Source organism: Silene latifolia, chromosome X (assembly GCF_048544455.1).
Source record: "Silene latifolia isolate original U9 population chromosome X, ASM4854445v1, whole genome shotgun sequence".
In the NCBI taxonomy this organism is placed as follows: Eukaryota; Viridiplantae; Streptophyta; class Magnoliopsida; order Caryophyllales; family Caryophyllaceae; genus Silene; species Silene latifolia.
The window spans coordinates 318,833,503-318,858,730 of NC_133537.1; the positions used below are offsets into that span (position 1 = coordinate 318,833,503).

General features: G+C 38.6%; 3 protein-coding genes and 1 non-coding gene across 4 annotated transcripts; 1 reads left to right on the forward strand and 3 right to left on the reverse strand.

Moving 5' to 3' along the window:
- Window positions 1-1,343: 1,343 nt before the first annotated feature.
- On the forward strand, window positions 1,344-1,450 carry LOC141624860 (small nucleolar RNA R71). The gene has a single exon (XR_012534663.1). It is a non-coding gene; the product is annotated as a small nucleolar RNA R71 (small nucleolar RNA).
- Window positions 1,451-12,805: 11,355 nt separating this feature from the next.
- LOC141617836 (putative disease resistance protein RGA1) lies at window positions 12,806-16,375 on the reverse strand. The gene is made up of 2 exons (XM_074434974.1): window positions 15,535-16,375; window positions 12,806-15,354 (listed from the first exon to the last, which is right to left on the reverse strand). Exon 2 carries the CDS (start codon window positions 14,886-14,888, stop codon window positions 13,131-13,133), a length of 1,758 nt encoding a protein of 585 aa, XP_074291075.1. The 5' UTR covers window positions 14,889-15,354; window positions 15,535-16,375; the 3' UTR covers window positions 12,806-13,130.
- Window positions 14,940-16,291, reverse strand: LOC141620637 (putative disease resistance protein RGA1). Its single transcript, XM_074437457.1, has 2 exons — window positions 15,543-16,291; window positions 14,940-15,354 (listed from the first exon to the last, which is right to left on the reverse strand). Exons 1-2 carry the CDS (start codon window positions 16,289-16,291, stop codon window positions 14,940-14,942), a joined length of 1,164 nt encoding a protein of 387 aa, XP_074293558.1.
- Window positions 16,376-19,955: 3,580 nt separating the features above from the next.
- Window positions 19,956-20,393, reverse strand: LOC141620638 (uncharacterized). The gene has a single exon (XM_074437458.1). It carries the CDS (start codon window positions 20,391-20,393, stop codon window positions 19,956-19,958), a length of 438 nt encoding a protein of 145 aa, XP_074293559.1.
- Between the last annotated feature and the right edge of the window lie 4,835 nt (window positions 20,394-25,228).

Genomic DNA, 25,228 nt, shown 5'->3' on the forward strand with positions numbered 1-25,228 from the left:
TTTCGTGTTCACAATTAAAGATGTGGTCGTTGGGTCACGGTATTGAGAAGCTTCCCGGATCCTTTAACTTTGGAGGTGAACTCCCTTGAAGTATTGCACTACTCACCTTAGTGAAGGTGATAGTCTCAAGCTTCTGGATCGACTTCTTCTTTGTGAGGATATCTTTCATGTATTTCGCATAGGCCGGCACGTGATTGATTAATTCCGTGAAAGGAATTGAGACTTCCAAATTCTTCACAATTTCCATGAACTTTCCAAGTTGATCATCAAATTTGGGCTTGGCTTGACGACTTGGAAAAGGAAGTCTAATCACGATGGGCTCCTTCTCCTTGACCTTGTCTTCATTTTTCTTTGAACTTTCTTCTTTTGATGATTCTCCATCTTTGGAGCTTTGCACAATTTCTTCCTTTTCGCTAGCTTCCACAACTTCATCCTCAACTTGCTTCCTTGGTGCTTCATACCTTGTACCACTTCTCAAGTGAATGGCACTAACCGTTTCATGTCTAGGGGGATTACTTTGAGGTGGTAATTGCCCCTTTTGTCTTTGTGAGCTTGAAGATGCTAGTTGAGTCAATTGTGTTTCCAACATCTTGGTGTGAGCTAGAATGTTGTTGATGGTGGTTTCCTTTGCTTGGCTATCTTTTTGCATTTGAGTGAAAAATTCTTGTTGATTCTTTTGCATTTGAAGGACCGCTTTTTGGACATCAAAACCTTGGTCATTTTGGTGATTGTATGGATTTTGATTTTGGTAACCTTGGTTTTGATTGTAAAAGGGTCTTTGATTTTGGTTTCTCATGGGTGGTGGAGTGTATGTTGTTTAAGGGTTTTGAACATTTTGGCTTTTGTATGAGAGATTTGGATGGAATTTGGTGTTTTCATTGTAAAAGTTGGAATAAGGGGTACCACTCTTGTATGCTTGGAAAGCATTCACTTGTTCATTTGTTCCCCTACATTCACCTTGGTCATGTCCCAAAGTTCCACAATTCTCACATATCCCACTTGGGATTGATGAGGATGCCGTCATGGCATTAACATGATGCTTTGATGATTTTGAGTTTTCTTCAAGTCTAGCCATAGCTTGTTCAAACTTCAAGTTGATTGTGTCAATGTGAGCACTAAGTTGAGCACCCAATTGAGTAACGGAGTCCACTTCATGCTTTCCTCCTCTAGTAGCCTTGCGATGTCTACTATATTGTCAGTTATTGACCGCCATTTCCTCAATCTTGTTCCATGTTTGATTGTCATCAACTTCGGTGAACATTCCATTTGATCCCATATTGAGAATGTTCCTAGAATCTTCATATAAACCATTCCAAAATTGTTGTACCAAAAACCATTCGCTAAGTCCATGGTGAGGACATGAGTGAAAAATTCCCTTGAACCGCTCCCAAGCTTCATACAAAGATTCTTCATCCCTTTGCTTAAAACCCGTAATTTGAGCTCTTAGCATGTTAGTCTTTTCCGGTGGGTAGAATTTTTTGTAGAAAGCTAGAGCCAACTTCTTCCAAGAATCTATTCCGAGGGTGGCCTTATCAAGGCCCTTCAACCATTGCTTCGCGGTGCCGATTAAAGAGAAAGGAAATAAGACCCATCTAATTTGGTCTTGAGTCACGCCCGTTTGAGAGATTGCATCACAATAGTCGCAAAGGTTTCCATATGAGAATGAGGGTCTTCACTAGGCATCCCCCCAAATTGGCTCCTCTCAACTAATTGGATGAAGGCGGACTTGGCAATAAAATTTCCGGTTAGATGTTGCGGTGTATGAGTACCATTTGGTAGATTTTCCTCGGTGGGTACGGAGTGTGACGAGAATTTAGGCATTGTAGGTGGATTTTGTGGGGTATTGTGTAATGGGTTCTCCTCTCCTTCTATTGCGAAAGGGTTGATGAACTCACTAGTGGGTTGAACAACTTCACTAATACCTCTTAAATTCCTCCTAACAAGTCTCCTATTGTTTGTCAAGGTTCTTTCGATTTCACGGTCAAAAGGTAACAAATCACCTTGTAACCTTCTAGACATGCAAAATATCAAACAACTCGAAAACAATTAGAACAAACCTTGAGGAGTTTTACTTCCCCAAGGCGAAGAAAGACACAACTAATAACAATAAAAAGAAATCTAAATCAAGTAAACACCGTCCCCGGCAACGGCGCCATTTTTTATCGGTCCGTTTCGTATTCACAAATAAATAGATGTGGTCGTTGGTCACGGTCGAATAAAAACACAATTTATAGCTTAACAAGCAACTCTACAATTAGTAAAGAGGCAAGTAAAGGTCGGATCCCAAGGGACGGGTATTGAAATGAGATTTCTATTGCAACTAGTGGTGTCTAAGGGGTGTCACAAATTGGGTTGATGTAGAATGTCACTAAACTAAAATAGCAATGAAAATAAACAAGCAAGATGAATTAAAGGGGGTGTAAACAATTGATTAAAAGCACTAGGGTGTCATGGGATCATAGGGGAATCATGGGAATTGATCATACAAACATGTTCTCAAATTATAAGCAAGCAATTATTGTTGTGATGGATTGAGTTGGGTTATATCTTACAATCCTAGGAAAGTTTGGGTCCCGGAGCCGAATCGATTAGATTGTACAACACCTATAAGTCGACTTAATCTTCCCTACTCAACAACATGCATGGTCTAATGAGACTCGAGTTGGGTTATGTCTTACAAGTCTCATTGAAAAGATAGAAGATGATAGTAAATGCAAGGATTCATAGGCTTAGCATTTCATCAAATATAACATGTGCATGAGTTGAGATCAAAACAAGCAAGCAAATAAAACATGAAAGCATATTAATTTAAGCATGAATCATTCCCCATGTTGGTTTCCCCTAATCACCCATTAACCCTAGCTAAGAGACTACTCACTCATTATCATGTTGATCATGCTAGCAAGGTTGTCAATCATACCAACAATATGAAACATGATGAATAAATGAAATTAATTAACAATAATTAAAAAGGGATTAAGAGAATTATACCTACTAATGATTCCAATAATAAAGCAAAGATAAAAGAAGTACTTGAATGCTTGATTGAGAGGTTGTCAATCTCCCAACAATAACCCAAATAATCTTCAATTACCCAAAATAAAGGATGAACAAAAGAGAGATTAAGGAAATAAAACTTGTATTAGAACTTGATTAATTGTTGATTACAATACTAAAGAGAGATTTGATTGATATTAACTACTCTAATTATTGATAAGAAGAACATGCTCCTCTAATTAGACTAATGGGGTATTTATAGTGGAAATTAGGGAGGATGCATTAGGGTTAACTAAGGGCTAAACTAGTAATTACACTTTTTAGATTGAGCAAGGAGGAGCCGGTATTTTTCGAAGGAAGGGCTTCTTTCTTTGTAGCTTGGAGAAGAGGAAATCACGCTGTGCTGGAATCCGGGCGGAATAAGGTCGGGACGGGCGGATTCTGGCGATGGGGTCCGAGCGGATTCGAGGGAATCCGGGCGGATTGTGGAGGTGGAATCCGAGCGGATTAGAGCAAAGCCGCACGGATTGTGCAGCTGTGGGACGGCCGGATTGGTGACAATCCGCACGGATTGTCACTCAGCAAGACATCTTCTTCTTTTCTTCCCTTTTCTTCATAAATTCCTTGGGGATTTCCTTGGGGACTCAAGGATCCTTTCTCAACATTACTCTTCTACTATAATATGTACAAAGGCCTTCTAATCTTGTCTCTCCTTGATGCTTGGTCATTGAATTCGATCAATTTAGTCTCGTTTTGCCATGAAAATGCAAGATTCTTACTCCTTTCCTACCAAGGGATCAAAATCTCAAAGAATATGCAAAACAATGAGCTAAAGATAAGAAATGACCCAAATATGCACTAAAAAGCATGGGAACAAGGCTAATTCGGGGGCTAAATATGCGCTAATTATGGTCACATCAGTGGACTCTTTTGAGATGGATTTGAGGCGATCTTTCACTTATAGGATATGACCACGAGTGGATTTGGCGTAGGTGTTGGTGAGGACGGTCCACACATCGTGGGAGGTGGGTGCTCGCATAACAAGGGCGTGCGTTTCAAGGGTTAAGGTGCCAAGCAAGGCACCCTTAATTAGTTGGTCCTATCGTTTTCAGGTGTGGAAGGAAGGGTTGGTGGTAGTGGTTGTTTTGTCGGTGTCAGTGGGTGAGGTGATGGTCTCGGGTGGGCAAGGGTGTGAGCCATCAAGGTATTTGAGAAGATCGTAACCAACAAGGAACGATGCAACTTGGTCTTACTATTGCATAAACGTCAATGGAGTGAGTTTGTCGACCATGGATAGGTTAACAAGGTAGAGTGAGATACTCGGTTCATGGGTGTTTTTGATAGTATTGCTCGACATGGTTAGGGTTTGGGTGGGGCGTTTTGTGTAGTTAGGATCGTAGGGCGATTGATACCATGTAAGGTTTATGAAAGATTGATTGTTATTGATAATAATTCAAGCATTACAATGTGTCCTTGTATAATACAATTACATTGAAGCACAAGAAACATGTCTAGAATATTTACCCTAAATCTAAACTTTGTAAACTAAGGTAATTACATAAGATTGCAAACAATCGAAAAAAGGAAATATAGATACAGGCGAAATTGTACGAGAGAATATGGAAAGCTATGATATGGAAATATTCCTAACACGTCTTACATTAAATAAGTACTCATAATTGATTACTTCAATTAAGAAAGAGGTTTAACAGACTTTAAGGGTCTGTTTGGATAGGAGGATTTGGAGGGAAAGAGAGGGGAGGGAAAGGAAGGGATGATAAATTCTTTGTTTGGTTAGTAAAATGGAGGGGGAGGGATTTTGAGGGGAGGGAAAATGAATCCCTCCACTTCTCCCCTCTAAGTCAAATTATTTCTTCTCCAACAAAGGCAAGATTTGGAGGGAAAATATCTCCTCCATTCTCCCTCCCCTTCCCTTCCATCCCTTTCTTTTCCCTCCTTCTCCCTCCCCTCCCTTTCCTTCCACTTTTGCTATCGAGTGTACCTTATGAAATTAGTCGTTCGCCCCCCCTAAAAGTTTTTGCCCCCCTAAGTTCAAATCCTAGCTCCGCCACTGTTCTTGGTTGTAAATAGTGAGTTTACAGAGCAATAGTTCCTCTGTTGATTGGGACAGATGGAACTATAACATCGTATTCAACCGCCGCGGACTCTGCTGAAGGTGTAACCACTTTTTGACATCCAGCGGTGTATAACATTCGTCAATTCTGTATCTATATTGTTGCTCTCTATCTCGGATTCAAAGCCGTTCACACTCATAATTCTCGATTTTGAATCTAACGGCATTAAAGTCTGAATAAACCGATGAAACTCGTCTCCGCTATTCATTACCATAGATTGTACACATACATGTTCTAAACTTGAACACATTGGAACAGATTTCAACATCGGGCAACCAGACACTCAGAGATTTTAGCTTAGCAAAGCAAGGGACTGGTACAGATATAATTAGACGCTTATTTTGCAACCCTAGCCCCAATCTCGGCCACCATCCTTTCAACTTGGGCGCTTCTTTAATATCGAATTCTTCGAGGCATGGAAATAATGATGATTCTTCGCCCACGTTGCGCGCTTCTGGCTTGACATTCACCATGTAGGCATGTACTCCAATCTCAGCAACGTATCAAGTATAAGATATTTAAGGTGGGGCAATTTTCCAAGTGAAGTCAAGCACCGCAACAAGCAACTTTTAGTAATATTTAACGTGACAAGATTAGGGAGATGAAATAATATCGAATTATCTTCCTATCTCAGCCATCTCGTCAATTTCTTCCCAGTATATCCCTCCAGCTTCAACTCCTTGAGATCATGGTGTGGTTGTATCTCTTCCAGCAACGCTTCCTCATGATTAATGTTTTTGTCATCCTTACCTGTAAATTTAATATGAATCTTTTTTAGGCGTTCCGTGTTCCTTAGGTATGTTCCCTCGCCTTGGTCTTTTTGAACATAGTCTGCAGTATCATAGACCCCGTTCCCAATACAGACTTTAAGGGTCTGTTTGGATAGGAGGATTTGGAGGGAAAGAGAGGGGAGGGATAGAAAGGGATGATAAATTCTTTGTTTGGTTAGTAAAATGGAGGTGGAGGGATTTTGAGGGGAGGGAAAATGAATCCCTCCACTTCTCCCCTCTAAGTCAAATTATTTCCTCTCCAACAAAGGCAAGATTTGGAGGGATAATGTCTCCTCCATTCTCCCTCCCCTTCCCTTCCATCCCTTTCTCTTCCCTCCGTCTCCCTCCCCTCCCTTTCCCTCCACTTTTGTTATCCAAACACACCCTAAGTCTGTATTGGGAACGAGTTCTATGATACTGCAGACTATGTTCAAAAAGACCAAGGCGAGGGAGCATACCTAAGGAACACTAGGATATCTACATAGTATAAAAGTTGAGTTTTTTTAAAGGATTCCTATTGGCTGCTACACATTTTCTTTTTTCTTTTTTTTTCATGTGGGGACCTCCATGATCTCTACATAATTAATTACACTCTTCTTAACTATCTTAATCTTATTTAATTAAGATTACACATTTACACAAAATCATACATTATACAATTATAAATTAATAAATTACAATTACAGAAAATTAACAAAATTTTCAAATAATCATCCTCCTACCCAGGGGCGTCTTAAAACTAGTAGAGGTCCGGTGCGGAAAAAAAAAATGAGGCCCTAAAACATAAGGTTGAAACTTTATCGAAACAAATTGTCAATTTTTATTTGCTCAATGAATAAAAGTACACAAGTAAAATTTGATAACATTATCCAATCGTTCAAAACACTCCTCATTTCTACTTGAAAATGATCCTCCTGCTAGCCTTTCTTGAAGCAAAAATGTCGATCAAACTTTCATAATCAATCTTCTTCAACAAATCTTTCTCTATGGCTATCAATGCTAATCCGTTAAGTCGTTCTTGTAAGTAAATAAGATTTCAGCAACTTCAACTTTGAGAAACTCCTCTCTGCAGATGCAACTGTCACAGGTATAGTCAACAAAATTCGATACGCAATAAATGAATTTTGGAAATAACATTTACGTTTCAAAAACGACAAGATATTATCAGCAATTAGAACCACATCACAAGAAACCTCCTTTAGATCACAATTTGCAACAATTTCATCGACAATAACCATATTTTCACTATCAATTGCACTTTCAGCAGCAGTACTAGACTCTTTTATAATAAACTTATCAAGGGCTCCGGTTTGGGATCGGGTTAACTTTTCTATGCGTTTTCTTATTTTACGCTTTTCAGACCCACAATCAAACTTTCTTATTCTCGGTGGCATGTTAACAATTGGTAAAAAGGAGGGAAACAACCTGATAGAGCAACCTTATTAATGCTAGTCTTCACGGTATGAATGTAATTCCATCCAAGTTGCAAATTCAATCACCAAACCTTCATTGAAATACAACATGAATAAATTAATCAAATTCACCAAAATATATAATCATACTAAAATTTGGTCAGAATCATCGATTAAGAATCTGACCCATCTCAGATGTATTCGAGAATTCAACTATTCATCAATCGTCATAACTCATAATCGTCAACAACAACAATTCGATAATCGATATGAGTCTAAATTTTAATAATTAATAATTGATACAAAGCAAATTGAAAAGAAAAATTACCTATCAGAATCCTCCTTTTGAGTTCAAATTGATGAGTTTGGTTGATTTCTTCTCAAAACAAAGTAATAGCTAAATTCTTGGTAATTGATTAATCTGATTTCAAAGGAAAAATGAGAGATTAAGGTTGATTGCGAATTTGTACTTGAGATTGAAAGATATATAGCTAGAATTTTTTGAACGTTTGATTGTTTACTTAGGTTTTTGGGTTTGGATTTTGGAAATCTTAAACGCCAATTTGGGGAAAGAATAATGAGCGTGATTGACTGATTGCGTGATATCATATTAAGGTTCCAATCTGAAACGCTAATTTGGGGAAAGATTATTAAGGTGTTTTTTTTTTTTTATAAAGGGATTGATACCGAGTTTGGGCCTAAATTTTGGAGGCCATGTTCGAGCGCTCAGGGCTGAACTGGGCCTTAGCCGCCCCTGCTCCTACCTCTAACCTGAACAAAAAAAATCAGTATGACTATTAGAGCATCCGCAAAGGTGGAAAACTATTTGCCCATATACACTCTCTCTCTTTAGATGGGGAACCTCACTAATACACCAACCTACCCATAATTTGAGACTCCACCAGTTTTAAAGTAGGTTCCCAAAAAAATTGTGAGGGTAAATTGTGTTTCATTTGGGAAGGATCTCAATTTTTTATATGTAAATGGGGAACCCATTACTGCATAAATGTAGTTATAAATTGGGGACGGCACATGGAAAACTTAGTGGAAAATGAGGTGGATGAATAAGAAAAAGAAAGATAAAATATGGGAAACTCCGTTGTTACGGATGCACTCTTATACTCCAACATCACAAATACAGAGTATATTAATTATGAACATTTTAACAACAAAATATATTGATATGACATTTTTAAAATTTTCGTAAACATAAACAATATAGTAGAGGTAGATCAAAAAAATTTCGTAGAAAATAGATTACTCCGTAAGAGTTTTTTTTAATCGAAAATATATAAATTTTAAAATAACTGAAAGCAAATATAAAAAGAACTAAATATAACATAACCATTACAATACAAGTAGATTTAAAAAAGTTCCCGTGCCAAATCGAAAAAATATAAACTTTAAAATAATTGCAAAGAAAAAGGAGGAAATATAAGTTTCAGATCATACTTACATGAAAGAAATATAAGTTTCAGACCATTTGCGTGCATTGTCTCTAAGCCCCAACCAGGGTGATATCCCCGTGATGAAAACCATTGTCGCAAATGAAAATCATTTTTTCTTTAAATTATAAGAACGTTATATGTAGGCTAGTTACGTTAATGATGAAAAACCGTATTATGTCATCGGAATGAAGACCGCTACTGAAATTATGAAATTATATTACGACAAATCTTGAATTATAGACTTATTTATAATGTTACGGCATTGCACATTTATTAAAACTCATTTATATGATCATGTATCAATAATAATAACACATGTTATTACGACCCATGCATTTTTTGCACGGGTTTGAAACTAGTTTCAACTTAATTTTCAAGGCTAATTGGCTAGTGTCAACTTCTAATTCATCACATATTAAACAACTAAGTTCATCAAAAGTATTGTTGCTACTAACAAATACAAAAAATTGCTCTCCGCCCTGGTAACCTATACTTTCTCCTTCCACCATTATCTCACCATTACAATAACAACACAAAGGATAGTTAATTTTCTCCATTACCAAATTTCAACACAAAATAGGCAATTTAATTAACTAAATAACTAAAGACTATCTAAAAAATCAACACTCAAAACCAAATTTGATTCTACTATGCCAAACGTGATGAATTAAAAATTCACTACTAAATCTACTACATACTAATTGAAAAAAAGAAGATATATATAAAAGTATGTGTAATTGATTACCTTAAAGTGTGATTGGAAGAGATGATGGAGTGATTTGGGTTGAATTAGAGTAAAAAGTAGACTTTGGCGATTATTAGGGTTTTTCGAGATTTGGGAATTTTTTTCTGGAAATAAGATTAGATGAATGAATGGGGAGGGTGGCTGTTTTGTTTATTGTAAAAATTCTACTACGCAACTCGTTGCTGTCCAAGATAGTGATATGTGATGCAACATTCCTAACACACATACTGCCTCCAAGCTGCCTATGACAAGTTTGAAATTTTTTTAAGAAAAAGAAAAATGCGGAAAATGATGATGTGGACCCATTTTTGGTAAATAGTTTGAAACCCGCCCTATTTAAATAGTTTGGGTTTCAACCCCATTTAAGAAAACACAAATTCTTATTTCAGACCGCACAATCCGTCTGAAACAATAAGACGGGTCAAACCAACCCGTATTACTACAAACAAATCAGACAGGTTGACAAGTGGGGTAGACAATGCATTTAATGAACTGTATTTTGCTACCATTTTGTCTAATATTATAATAATGCTTAGTATACTATCATTAATTGCTTCTTTACAAACTCATATCAAACACTCATTTCTTTCTCTATTACATACGCTGACTTCACCATTTTATTTTCATAAAACACTCAATTCTTCTAACACTCGGTTCAATTTTTCATCTTCTTATTGTTCATGTTCCACTTTCTTGTTCTTCTGTATGACGATCTCCGTCTTCATAAAACCGTCTTAGTTTCCTTTTCCATAATTCAATTTATAACTGAAAAAAAAAGTTCAAACTCACATAATGTCGTCGAAGATAATTTGGGTGAGATTATCCCCGTAGAGAATGAACTTGAAGACGTTGTTCAAGCGGACTCTCATCGGATAATCGGATATTTTATTGTCTTTATAACTTACAGTTTTGATTGATATTTTAATTTTATTTTGCATGACTTGTTCTAGGATTGATTTTGTTGGGGAATAAATTTGTAAATATATTTCTCTTATTTGAATCAGTTTCACGTCCCTTATTCTAGCAATACAGTGATTTTTTTATTATATGCAAGTTATACTTAATATGTAACCATTTCATATTGTAATCTTTACATAGTTTTGTCAATATTAGTTGCTCAGTTTATAAGATTTTTACTTGTAAATATGTATAGTTATAAATTTCGAACATATTACTTTTTTTTTGTACTTGTTGACAGAATTGTTCACTATGTAACCATTTAAGCAACATAATCAATAGCACCACTCAAGTAACATGTATTCCACAAATGGTTACATATATATGTCCAATATGTTACCATTTAAACAAAATTTCTATCAATTTTACACTCATTAAAATGGTAGGAAATTATATTTTTAAACTTGTTGAAAGAATTGTTCAATATGTAACCATTTAAGGAATATAATGATTACAATCCATTCAAGTAACATGTAATCCACAAATGCTTACATATATACAATCATTACAATGTATGTATAGTTGTCCAGTATGTCGTCATTTAAACGACATTGGTATAAATTTTGCAACCATTAAAATGGTAACATATTACACTTGTATGCACGTTTGACATAATTGTTAAATATGTAACCATTTTTACACTTTAAATCAAGCTTTCATCTGATTATTTACAACTTTCAAATTGGTGTTCGTCGACATCATCTTCACCTTCAAACTGTTCGTCGGCATCATCTTCGCCTTTGTTAACCACATTTGACTCTCGTCAATCCTCTACAAAAAAACAAAGAAATCAACAAACCTAAAAAAATAAAACAACAAAACAAAAAAATAAAACAACAAAACAAGAAAATCAAACAACAAACACAAATTTACCTAAACCTCAGAAAACACCTCAAAATACATATTCAGTATAGAATATGTCTCATTTACAGTATAACATGTCACTATTTAAGTTTTAATAATTAACCACTTTAAAAAACTTGATTAATGAAAACAAATTCGTTAAACAAGAAAATAAAAATCTACTTATTGCATATGTTACCATTTAAGGCATATTATGTTAACACTTTAATATATCATGTTATCATTTATGTTTTCATTGCAGTCGTCTATTAACATGTTACCATTGTCACCGTCACAAATGTACATTTCAGTATGTAGCATATGTTAACATATTTAAATCACTAATGATTAACCTAAAATAATATAATAAATATGTTGCCATTTAGTTAATCAATATGTTACCAGTTATCAGTTTCAATATTAGATTTAAGCAATGTGTTCACCTAATTGTACAATATGTTACCAATATTTATAATCTAAAAGTATATCAATAAAAATCAACAAGGTGAAGACATATTGAACATAAATGGTAACAGTATCATGATAATGGATAAATCGTCATGACAATGATAACTACATATAAATCAATTCAATAAACTCTACAAAGACATTACAAAAAATGGTTTCATAACCAACATTAATGGTAACTTATATCATGCACAAAAAATATTACCATAAGTAATCCTGTTGCCATATTGAACAAAAATTGTAACATAGTTCGCTACAAAATAAGTAATCTTTAATTAAAAACTTCCAAATTATATTTTTACTTGTAAATGGTAGCATATAACATTAATTAAATTATTTTTTAAATAATGAGACTACCTTTTTATCTTCAACAATTACATGTGAGATCTTCATCTTCTTCTTGGATGGTGTTTTTCGCTATTATTAGAAAAATGTAGATGATTTATTAGACGGTTTTGGTAGATGACTTTGTAGAATATTAGAGTTTTGCGTATGATCTTGTGAATGAATTGTTTTGGTAGATGATTTTTTAATTTTCCAGAGTGAGGAGGGAGAAGTGAAAGAGGGAGAGAGAAATGAAAAGGGGAGAAATGATGGGAAATGTTGAGTGTGGCAGGTTAAAGTTTGAAAAATTGAATAGTGTGTCTCTTAGTTGGTTTGCATGCCTACTATAAGAAGCCCAGCGCCTATATTAATATTTAATGCCAACTGTCAACCTATTTGCCTATTGCTTAGCCCATAATTACAATTTGGTATCAAAATGACCCGTCTTATTAATAAGACGGATACTGTTGGTCTTAAGTAAGACTAATTGTTAAGCAAAAACTTCATAATATTGGAGGTGATCAGATAATTAAGAGCAATTTGTATCGAAATATTTATTTTTCTTGTTATAGTGTGTTCAAATACCACAAGCCAACTATGAAGAAAGCACAACTACAACATTCGCCATTGATAACCTATTAACATAGTAATTTATTATCGGTTATTTGTTTATCTTTGCGTACAGACCAAACAAGATGGCTAACTATAAATTGTGCCGTCAAGTCCTTCAATGCAATCTTAAATCCAAACAACTTCTTTGTTGCTACGTCTACGATAAGGTTATATACATTCGACCATCTTATCCATTAAAGACTAAGATAATGTAGAAGACACGATTCAAACCGACGCAATCCGCACCCTTGCCAGATCGACACATTTGCCAGGTCCATCAAGGGTCCGAGACGCAACAACAATTATGACTTAAAATATATATCTAGTGGCAGCCTCGATTGTAAATAGTGATTTTACAGAGCAGTTTAGTAACTCTGTAATTGCTTAAATAGGGCTATACATTCCAAGTCTCTCCAAACTCAATCGCGACCACGTTGTCCTTTGGAAGTGTAACCGCGTGTAGACATCCATTGGTGTAGGCGAGTCGTCAATTCTGTATCAGTAGTGTTGCTCTCCGTGTTGTATTCAATGTGGCCGATACTAATTATCCTCAATTTTGAATCCGATGGTATCCATGTCATGAAAAAGTTGCGGATCTCCTGCGCTATATTCACTAATATCATAGCTTCACCGCAATCACACATGGTTACAGATTTCAGAGATGAACACATTGGAACAGATGTAAACATAGGGCAATAACGTATCTCCATTTCCCTTAGTTTAGGAAAATAGGGGGCTGGTTTCGATACTATTAGATGCTTCTTCTTCTGCACCCCTGGACACAATCCTGGCCACCATCCTTTCAACTTGCTCAAGTCATTAATTACAAGTCGCTCGAGGCGTGAAAATAATGTTGATCCTTCACCCAGGCCATGCTCCTGATCTGGCTGGACATTATTCACCATGTATTCCACATTCGGCAACTTCTCAATGGTGAGATATTTGAGTTGAGGCAATTCTCCTAGCGAAGTCAAGCATCGTAAGAGGATACAACGCGAAATACTCAAACTGACAAGATTAGGGAGATGTAATAATCCCGAGTTATCTTCCCTCCTCAGCCATTTTGGCAATAGCTCCCCATTATACCCTTCCAACTTCAACTGCATGAGATCGGGCTGTGGCTGCATCTCTTCCAGCAACGATGTTGCTTGCTCACTCTGTAAGGTTTGGCACTCTCGGACTCCAAATCTAAATTCAATATCAATCTTCTTTAGACGTTCCTTATTCCTAAGATAACCCCCTTTGTTGTGGTCTTCCTTGACATAGTTTGGATTATCATGGACCCAAATACGAACTTCAAGAAACCCGTTGAGATTACTCATGGACCGCAAGTCTTCCAACCCGCGAAAACAATATTTCCCTTCTGAACTTTCCCGCCCCACTACAAATAAACCCAGGGTCTGTAGACGAGTCAGCAAACCCATACCCAATGGCATATCACTCAGGTTTCCGCAATTTGTTAGGTTTAAGGTGCTTAGGTCAAGTAGTTTGCTCAAATCTTTTGGCAATTTTTGTAAACTAGAGCAGTTAGATAAATCTAAAGTCTGCAAATTAACTAGCTTAGTGATTGAAGCGGGAAGCGCATTTAACATCGTAGATCCCGAGAGATTTAAATACCTCAAATGAAACAACTCACCAATTGATTCTGGTATAATTTCTGCACGTAAATCACTCAAATCTAATGACCTTAGACATGTCCAATTTGCCATTGTATTACCCGTTAGTAATTGGTCAGAACTACTCTGATCCCGCCATTGCTTACGAACTTGTACCCAAGTACGAATGTGACTCTTGTCAAAAGTCTCCTGAGGACAATAGTCATCCAAAAGAGAGAGATGATGAACTCTCTCACTCATACCGAGAGCATCAGAGCTTAATCTAGAAATACCCTTTCCCGCTACTTGTTCAGCAATATCATGCAAGAGATCATGTATCATAAACCATCTAATATCTCCCAATTCGTCCACCTTTAAATCTTGGAAGAAACACCTTTGTAACAAAATAAGAAAATACTCTTCGCCCACATATTGGTCGCTGTTGTAGCCTTGAGCCATCCAAAGGCTAATCAACATTTGCTTATCAATAACAAAATCCTTGGGAAAGATAGCACAATAAGAGAAACAACTCTTCAAGGAAAAGTCAAGCTGATTGTAACTTAGTTGTAGTATATTATTCATGGTATCGTCACTTTCACTAATATTAGATAGTTCTTTATCTCGAAACGATATCTACTTGAGCTTAGGTTCACCACGCAAAAGACTCGCTACTACTCTAATAGCAAGCGGAACATTTTTACACTTTTTCACAATCTCTTTGCCAAGTTGTACCAAGTCATCATCAAGGTTTTTCAGTTGCCTTGTTAAAAATGCCGTTCTTTCAAACAAACGCCATGACTGGTTTTTCGGTAATCCTTGTAACTCGTGCACTCTAACATCTGCTATGATTTGAGCTGTTTTTTTCGAACGTGTGGTTACTACAATATGGCTCCCACTTGCCCCTACCCTCAATATCTTTTCAAGATCCTGCCATCTATGGTAACTTTCGGTCCACACATCATCTAACACAAGCAAATATTTTTTCCCTCCGAGTTGTTTCCTAATTTCAAGATGCATTTGCTCCAATGAGCTAGAATCGTGCCTATTACTAAAAAGAAATGGAGAGGTCATTACCTATCAACGGCTAAGATTGTATCGTGTCAACATCGAACGGTTCACGATTTATACATAAAAATAAAGGGTTAATAGAGTTAGATGAGATAATATTATTAAATGGGTTTGTGAGAGGAAATGGAGAGAAAAGAAATGGAGAGGATCCTTGTTGCACTTATAGACAGTTGTTTCACAATCTTGCCTAAAATCTCGGTCAAGTTCCACTGATCTTGATCAGTGATGCAGGTCCAACATTTTAATTCAAATGCACTCGAGACCCTAGGATCATTATAAACAAGTTGGGCAAATGCAGTTTTCCCTAACCCTCCCATCCCCACAATGGCAAGGCAAGATACGTTACTTGCTTCATCAACAAAATCATTTGAGTCCAGTAACATCTCCACAATCTTTTCCAAATCCTTATCCCTCCCAATTATTTCATTTTCAGTCACAAAAGAAGATGACTCCGGCTTTAGAAACCTGTTTGGCTTATTTTCAACCTTAAAAAAAAACTTACTACTATTTGATGCAATGTCATCCAATTTCTTATTAACATCGTTGACTTTGCGAGAGAGATTGTGAAGACGAAGACTAAAACGAGAAAGGAATGATCTCACCTTGTTGGACAGTTTATTATGAGTCGCAAAGACAGCTTTGCGTTGCTTGACTAGAGTGACAAACTCATCAAGCACGTCATTAGCATCGTAAATTGCATCTTTGAGCTCTTCAATGTAAATCCTTTGTTGAGAACTGAGAGCACCTTGCTTGGCATCAGCATCCACTAGAACAGACTCGACGATGCCGACTGTTTTTTCGAGGCGTTGAAGCTCGCCCTTATATTGATACAAGGAGAACGTCGCCTTGAGCTGATCCAACGTTTGGATTGCTGTAAGAATAGTTTGAACAACAGAAAGTACTGTTGCCAAGTTCATTTTGGGATACAAAGGAAGGAGGGAGCTTGATGATAAGATTGAGTAGAATTGCGTTATGTTTGGTTGATTGATAATACAATCATTGAGCATCACTTCTGTTTACAACCTCTTATCTACTCGATCTACTCCGTAACTCACAAGTCCTAAAGTTACTGGCTTTTTTTTTTTTTTTTTAACAAAAATTATTAAAATTACATTTTCAAACATGTAATTAAGCTAGCCCTCTAGTTTCACTACTCATGTAACTTTGTCCTGTAAAATATTAGTATAACGATTTTACAATATTATTACACCTTATTTTACAATCATACACAGCAAGACTTTTACTTTACAATTTTTCCAATTAAGCTTAGAAAATTCAAAAGTTGTGTGGAAATCGCGTAGTCCAAAAAATTGAGACTAGTGTGTTGAGTCCTCCGTAACGGGGTTATAGAATTAGGTGCATGAGACCGGCCAACTAGCAAGTGAAATTCCATTCTAAAATCAATTGGTGATAGGAGAAGTAATCCACTTACATATAAGCTAGTCCCTTCACTATTATTCTATAATGTGGAACAATGCCCTCACACATATATGAGAAGAGACATCAACATAGACGGTGTTATCAAAGAGTTCTGTTTAAGTTGGCAACATGATTGAGCATCTTTGTGCGTTGGAAATTTTATTAGGGCGAAAGTTCGAAAGTTAAAAATTCGGAGCAGTTTGAAATTTTTTCCAATAGTAAAGCAGCAAAATTAAAAGTTGTGGAAATCGCGTAGTCGGCAAATTTTGAGGAGTTGCTCTCCCTTAAGACGGATCATTTTCGTCTGAAATAATAAGACGAGTTATAGACTATTTAACATTCAAATTTGATCATTTTTGGAAAACAATTACCAATTAAGCATTTGAGCTATTGTAATTATATCTTACCATAAAATAATTACAAAATCCGTTTTATTATTTCAAAAAAAAAATAAAAAAAAAAAAAAAAAAAAAAATTGCATATTTTGAGATCAGTCAACTAGTCAAGTGTCATCAAATTGACGAGTCCTGTTTTAGCTGTCAAGTGTCAACTTTGGGCAACTTGGCTGAGCAGCGTATTTTGTGCGTTGGAAAATTTAACCAAAGAAAATTCATTAATGGTCCCTGCTAGTCTGCTACCATCCTCATTCTACGAAAGATTTTAGCATTGCGGCCTTGTTTATATTGATCGAGGGAGGTATTCGAGATATAAACTATTCCACCATTCCCGAACCCGAGAGGGAAGTATTTGGAACCTTAGATGTGGAGATAATTGGACCCTAGACCTTTTCTTATTATTAACAATAAATTTCGCTGGTAACTTCTCACAACCCTCTTTCCCACTTATCATTACTTTAACTGGTGTGAGACGTCACAAACTTGTGACCGTCATAAATGAGAATTAACATTAATTTAAGAGAAAATTGTTGATTACAGCCTTTTAAAAACCATTTTTTGAAAATTACAGGTCTTATATAAATTTTTTTGAAAATTATATCCATAATATCGCTTTTCTTTGAAAGTTGCACCACGATGACGTTTTCGGTGAATTTTGACAAAAAGTGACCGGTATACCCTTGCCTATTTGTTTGTCTACTTACCCAGATCTTTTAACTTTCCTATCATTTACCTCTCTCATTTCACCCTAAACCCTCCCATCTTCCTCACCCCTATTCTTTAAAATTTTCCCCAAATCTTTCCCTAATTTCTACTGTAATTTATCCCATTGTAAAATAACGGCTCCAAAACTCCCCATAGAAGTAGGAGCAGAGAAACATGTTAACGCTATCTATGTTTGCTGCTTCGACAATACTCCAATTGAAGAAGATGATGTTAGGCTATTGACTACCATGCTTAGCACTGTCTTCCCACCAGTTCAACTGAAGCCAAGGCCCTTGACCAAATAAGCAATACAGTTACCGATGAAAGACCTCCAGTTTCTTAAGCAGAACAACACTGAATAATTTGACAAACGAAACAAGGGCCAGAAATTACAAAAGCATTCTCAAAGAAAGCTGGTTATCTTCGTTTGTAGTAATCTGATTTACAATGGGAAGAACTATTTTCATAGCAATTTCAACACATATTACCAAAATTGAAGAACCATAATTATTTTCAATTTGGGGTCAATTGATGATAAAGAACACTAATTAATTTCAAAATAAAATGGAAATGATAACATTACAATTCAATTACGGCCTGTTTGGGAATCTGCATTTCATTTAGAAATCCGTATTTAGCAAAAAATTCATTGTTTGACAATCCCAAATCTTTGGATTTGGATTTGTTTCAAATCCAGGTCGAAATCCTTGCCCCTTAAATTTAGCTTATTCTAAATAACACCCTAACACCCTGTTATTTCCAAATCATCATTCCAAATTACAACTTTCAAATCATAAGATTCAAATGAAATTAGTGTTGCCAAACACTACCTTAAATTGATTAGGGTAGAAATTGAATAAAAAGGGTGAATTAGATTAGGTGATATTGTTGAAAAAATGGAAAATTAGAGAGAAGATGAGTTGTGAAATCTGATTTTGGGGATGAACACAAGGGGTTGAAGGTAAGGGTATTCTGGTATTAAAAAATGAACTAAAGTCACAAAAAAAACAAATTGGCATCAATTTTCCGACGGAGTTAATATTTTGATGGTAATTTATGATCAGAAATAATATTATGAATGTAATTTTCAAAAAAAATTATATAGGGCTGTAATTTCAAAAAGTGGTCTTCATAACTCTTAATTTAATAGTTTTGTTATTCAATTTTTAGTTTAAGTTCAGCTAGTTTTAATCAACCTACCAATTTGCTCGCTTGGATAAAAAAAAAATTAAACCAACTGAAACTCCATTCGCTTCTCGTGGATCGTCACGACCCTCAAGTGCTACGCGAGTACGCGACATACCGTGCACTTGCGGCAATTTTATAACTCAACACCATGGTTTGTCCCATCATATGGAACCTTATAACTTTCATCATTTTTTTGCATTTTTTAACAGATATTCCATGACTTATCAATCAAATATGCTCCCATGGAAATAGTAAATGTCAAGGACTTTAAGGGTTGACAACACACAATCAGGCTAATCAGGTAACTCATCCTTCGTTACAGATACTTGTCCGACACTTTGGCTTCACACTTGGTAGGCGACAATCAATACCATATGAACTCATAAGAATGTTGATCTTCCACAAACTCTCATACTAAGGGATGAACCACGGTCCTCGCCAAATAATTAATGAGAAGAAAATGGCAAATAATGAACATGGGGTGTGAACAACAGGCGCTAGAGATTTTTTATGATTAAACTACGGAATCAAGGTCTCTTTACATGCGGTCCATGAACAGCTGTAACCGAATCCTTGATGAAAGCCATAAACAGGAGACTTGACATATAATCTATCTATATCTATCTATCTATCTATCTATCTATCTATCTATCTATATATCTATATAAAAGTATAATATAAGAACCACTATGACACGTGCCAGTCATAGGGCTCTCCATTTACTACCACTTTCCCGCCCATCCCATCTACAATCTATCTATGTCCCTATGTATGGCAAAAAAAAAAAAACTAATAAGCAACTTAATAAGGTAATAAGCAACTCATTATTTTATTTTTTTTTTTTTTTTTTTTTGATAAAAAACCCCCAAGGGGATTAATTCATATTACTTAAATCCAAACTCGCAACATCAACAAGCTCTGCCGGAAAATTATCCGTCCAGACTCGTCTACCCAAGCTCCAAGGTCTAGAGTGAGCAAGGAAATGTGCAACCCTATTACAGTTTCTACGAGCGTGTAAAAAGACTACCGAATCAAAAAACAAACATAACTTATAAATGTCTTCATAAACTGAAAATAAAATGCTACGACCCTTCTTCCGCTTCTTGAGGTCATTGATCACGCTGAGACAATTGCTCTCGATGATGATTTTGGTCCTTCCCATCCTCCTTGCCTCGCGCAACCCAAATAAGACCGCTTCCGCTTCCGCTATATCCACAGCCCGCTCCTCCACCTGTTGAAAAGCCGCTGCCCATTCAATACTTCCCTCTTCATTTCGGCAGACTGCCCCCAACCCGACACCCACTCCCTCCATAATCCCTGCATCCACATTAACTTTCCACTCTCCCGTTCCCGGCTGCCTCTAACCCCCACCACCACCTCCCAAAGACTCCTCCACCCCTTGACCTGCTTCGCTAGACTCCATCTCCCACACAAGCTCACGAATTCTTCGCACAATCCTTTCCGTCTCCCATCGCGCCTCTTCAAAAACGACTTTGTTCCTCCTTTCCCATAGCACCCAACAAGTCACCATGAAATCCCTTTTTTCTCGCACTCCCATCTCCCTCAGCATTCCTTCCACCCACTCCCTCACCCGCACAACCCCAGTGGTCATATCCACCTCTATACCCATCTCCTCCCATACCCCATCCCCCCACCCACAATCCCGGACAACATGGAGACAAGTCTCCATATCGCCAAAACACCTAGGGCATAGCCCATCCCCACTGCCAAGGCGAGTAGCAAGCAGAGATTTCGTCGGAATCGCTTCGTGACAGAGTTGCCACATAAAGTTCTTGATCTTTGGTAAAACAGGGGCACTCCATACTGCATTCCAAAGCCATCGCTCTTGGCTAAAGTCGGCCTGTTCAACACCTGAGCTTCCCTCCTCGCACAGCAATCGATAACCCGACTTTACCGTATAAGACCCGTCCCTCTCATTGTCCCAGCACCATCCATCTTCAGTCGGCTCTTCGCTCAATCGAATATTTAGAATATGATCAGCTTCAAACGGAAGGAACATCGCTCTAACCTTCTCCCTATCCCAACACACCTCATCCTCTACGAACAAATCAGCCACCTTCATGTTTAAGTCGAAATCTCGTCGTGGGGAAATAACCTTCCTCGAGCTCGTACCTGGGATCCATGGGTCCACCCACACACCCGTGGTTAAGCCGTTTCCCAACTGCCTCCTAATACCCAGAGCCATCACCATCTTCGTCTCATGTATGCTCCTCCAAGTGTAACTGGGATTCGTGCCTAAATTTGCATCCATAAACGAGCAATTTGGGAAATATTTGGCTTTCATTATCCTCACCATGAGACTCCCTGTTGGGAAATGTGTCCTCAACAATAGTGCAATCACATGATTTAAATATCATTATTAAATCTCATACCAAGAATACGAAAGGGATGATACATTACATATATAGTCAACTGGTCCACACATATCGGTAATGATTGGCTGGCTAGAGTTTGACATTACTGTCGTGCGACGGTGGTGATCAGTTGATCCCTTGAGGTCACACCTAAAGGACGATTCCCTTAATTGAAAAGTTAATTAATTGTATACCGATACAGATTAATTAATTCCTTAAAACTAAACAAATTATTATAAGAGAGAGAGAATAATGACATCTTATTATAATGTGATTAAATGAGATTTCATTTAGTAATTTAAGAAGTTATATTACTAAAATTAATCGGTGTTTGCGAAACACGCGAGATGAGAATGATAAGTTAGTTATAATTACAAGATATTGTGAATTATACTAACTAGTAATTAAATGACCATTTTATGAGAAAGTAATTTTATATTACTAGTCAATTTGTTAAATATGATTTATTTAATTTATAAATGATATTTAATTTGTTAAATATGCATTTTAAATTAAAACAAGACATAAGACATGTCACATGTCACATGACATACAATTGTACTGTTCCGGGTGTAATTCCAGAGCAAGTATAGTTACCACCCGTGGCTTGTTGAATGATGTCTTGAGTTGGATTCTCCCTTGGTCTTAATCGTTCCTCTCGGCCTCTCCTGCAACAATGAACGAACTGAGGGCTTGGCTTTGAGCAAGGCGCACCCACTCCGACGCCCAAGTCAGTAAACTTAGATGTATAAGTTGTGTGCTAATTGGCTAGGAATATATTGTAGAGAGATAAGAAAGATTATACCAGATGAATAGTGTATTTAGGTTAAGATGTGTATTTCTGGATTGGATCCTTTCCTCAATGAAGGTTGAGGAGTATTTATAGACTTCACCTTTTGTCACGTAGTGGCCAAGTGGCCAAGTGGCTAGCGGTGGAAAAAGCGATCTACCCCTCGGCCGAGGGACCTATGGCTGGCCGGCGGGCCCCGGTGACTCACCGCCGAGGGGTCTTGGATATGAGTACGCGGGTATGTGTCTTTTGGCGGGTTGTCATGCCGGGACCCAAGTTGGCAGGCCGATGGGCCGCATCGGCTAGGTCGTGTAAGTCGTTGACTTGCTGTGGATATCTTTGACCTTGCTCAATAGGTTGACTTGGTCAGCGGTGCAGAATATGCCCCATCAATTTGCCCCCAGCGTAGTCTATGCCGTGGTATGGGCTTCGATGTACGTCGAGCGTATATTCTGCGCAAGTAGTTTGTAGAAAATTTTTCGCATCGGCTTACTGCGGCGGCTTCTTTTGCCTCTGCCTGGTCTTTATTAGGCCGTACCATATCCCCCCTCCACATGGATGTGTATTGGGCATCCGATGTGGAAAAAAAGAAAGGGACGCTGGTCGAGACCGGGTTTGAGAGTCTTAGGTAGTTTTTGATTGCCCCCCGGCGTTGTCGGCTTTGGTTGATCATGTGGCCGGCGGAGAGAAGAGATGCTTGGGAATTTGTTGAGGAAGGTGAATAGGCAAGGAGATATGAATAGGCGTGTTGAAGACGCTTGGTCACTGTTGTATTGATTGACACTCAACTGTTGCAACGATTGACATCCCGTGGTTGCATGTTCGACACGTGTAATACCGCACGCTGATTGGTTGACGCTTCATGGGGAACATGCCATTGATTGGTCCTTCTTCATGGGCTTTTCCCTATAAATAGGGCAGTTGCTCCGTGAAATTGGTCACCAATTTCATTCTCCAAAATTTTTTCTTCTCTCTAAACTTTCAAGGGCTTCTGTCTTCTAACATTCAGAGTTGTTATTCCGGCGAGTGTTTTTCTTCAAGGTAAACAAACAAACTTCTTCACTTTTTATTTTGTTAAATAATTGTTGCTATTATGTCTCCATCTTGGCCGGGACTAGTACTTCGCGCCGGAGGATTCCCCGTTGCGTCGATGGGGAGGAGATACTAGACGCCATTCCGATAAGGTTTGGGGACCCTAGGTCTCCTTCTCCCGTAGTCGATCCACCACCCGGAGGGACGGGAGGATGAGGGTGAGGATGCTGATGAGGATGAGGGGACCCCTTCCGATGGTGGGAGGCTGTCTGTCCCGGATCATGGCGAGCCCTGCACGACTGGTCTTGAACGTGGTTGGTCCCATAAGTTCGCCAGTTGTTCCGGCGAGACATTTTTCGGAGGCCATTTCTCGTTCGGTGAGGGGTATAAGATCGTTATTCCTAAAAAGGGTCAGGCGGTCTGTTGCCCTCCACCGGGTCACACCGGCGTGTACATCAGGCATCTGGAGTATGGGCTGCGGTTTCCTCTGAATAAATACGTCGTGGCCATTATCAGAGCTATGAACGTCGCGGTGGCCCAACTACATCCGCTGGCCATGAGGACGATAGTTGGCTTTGTGTGGCTTTGTCTCTTTAGGGGGGAGATCCCGACAGTCAACTTATTCCGCCGACTCCACAGTCTTCGACCGTCAATTGCCGGTAAAGTGGGGTGGTACAGCGTCTGACGGAGCGGAGCTATGCCTCCGTGAACAAGCTTACTTCCCGCAAAGCGCAACGGCGGTGGGTTTATGTCCAAGTGCGGGAGGATTACCCATTGCCCGGTCTTTCCGAGCCCTGTTTACTTGCGGTGTGAGAACCGGGAAGAGTATGAGGAGTGTACCTCCCGGGGTAAGGTGAAAATGGACGCTTCGAAGGTTCCTCTTGCGAGGACGAGGAGCGGGCGTGCGTTGTTCGATCGAGAAGGGATGGCTGCCCCGGCTCAGATTATTCTTCAAGATGAGCTTTCTGTCACGTCGGCCTCATACCGGCCCTCAGCCAGGGTGAGTGGGGTCGGTGTGAGGCCCATTTTTGCCAATTATGCTCCTGTTTTTTAGAGCTATGTTCTATTCCTGTCGTGTAATTCTTGTTTGGTTTTCTTTTTGCAGACCGGTTTGGCCAGGATCTGTCCGAGAGTACCTTGAAGCGGTTAGGCCTTGATAAGGACGGGAAGGTCGTTGAAGCGACATCCACGGCTGAACCGCGCGATCGTAGACCGTCCCCCAACGAGCTCATGGATAAGCAGTTGAAAGGGGTAGATCCGGTGGCGGCCCAGGCAAGGGTTCTCGGAGGCGTGCCAAAGAGAACGAAGAAAGCTGCGACCAGGTCGGCGGCGGCGTCTGTGCCAGCTCCCTCTTCGACCTTGGTGGTTCAGAAGGAACCTGTGGAGGTCGTTGATATTACTGGGGGGTCGGTGACCGTTGCTAAGGAGCCACCGCTTGCTTCCACCGTTGTCGGGGAGAAGAGGAAAGATCCGCCATCTACCTCCACCGTTGGCGGGAGAAAACCGGCCCTCGAGCGAAGAGGGTCCAAAGCGTACGGATCTAACTTATGGTTCGGATTTAGCTGGTTCGCTGGATATCCCAGATGACCGGCTTTTTACGATGTGTCAATTCAAGGTGACATGGATGCTTTGTGCAAATTTTTTGCAGATCCTCCTCGGCGACCGTCGTTCTTATTGAACGGCAATCAGGGAAGCAGCCCGAGAGGGCTATCGAGAAGGCGGGTGACGGAAATGTCATTGTTGACTCCTCCGCTCAGAAGATCTCTGCCTCCGAGCTTGTGGCGGAGGGTGTGAAAATGTATAAGAGGCTGGCGAAGTGGACCCAACAAGCCGGCTCCTATATCGCGGAGCAGGAGAAAACCATGGCCCAAGCTGCGCCGCTGATGGCGAAGCTTAAACTTGACCTCTCCGCCGCAAAGGGGAAGCGCGAAGTTTAAACTGGATCTCTTT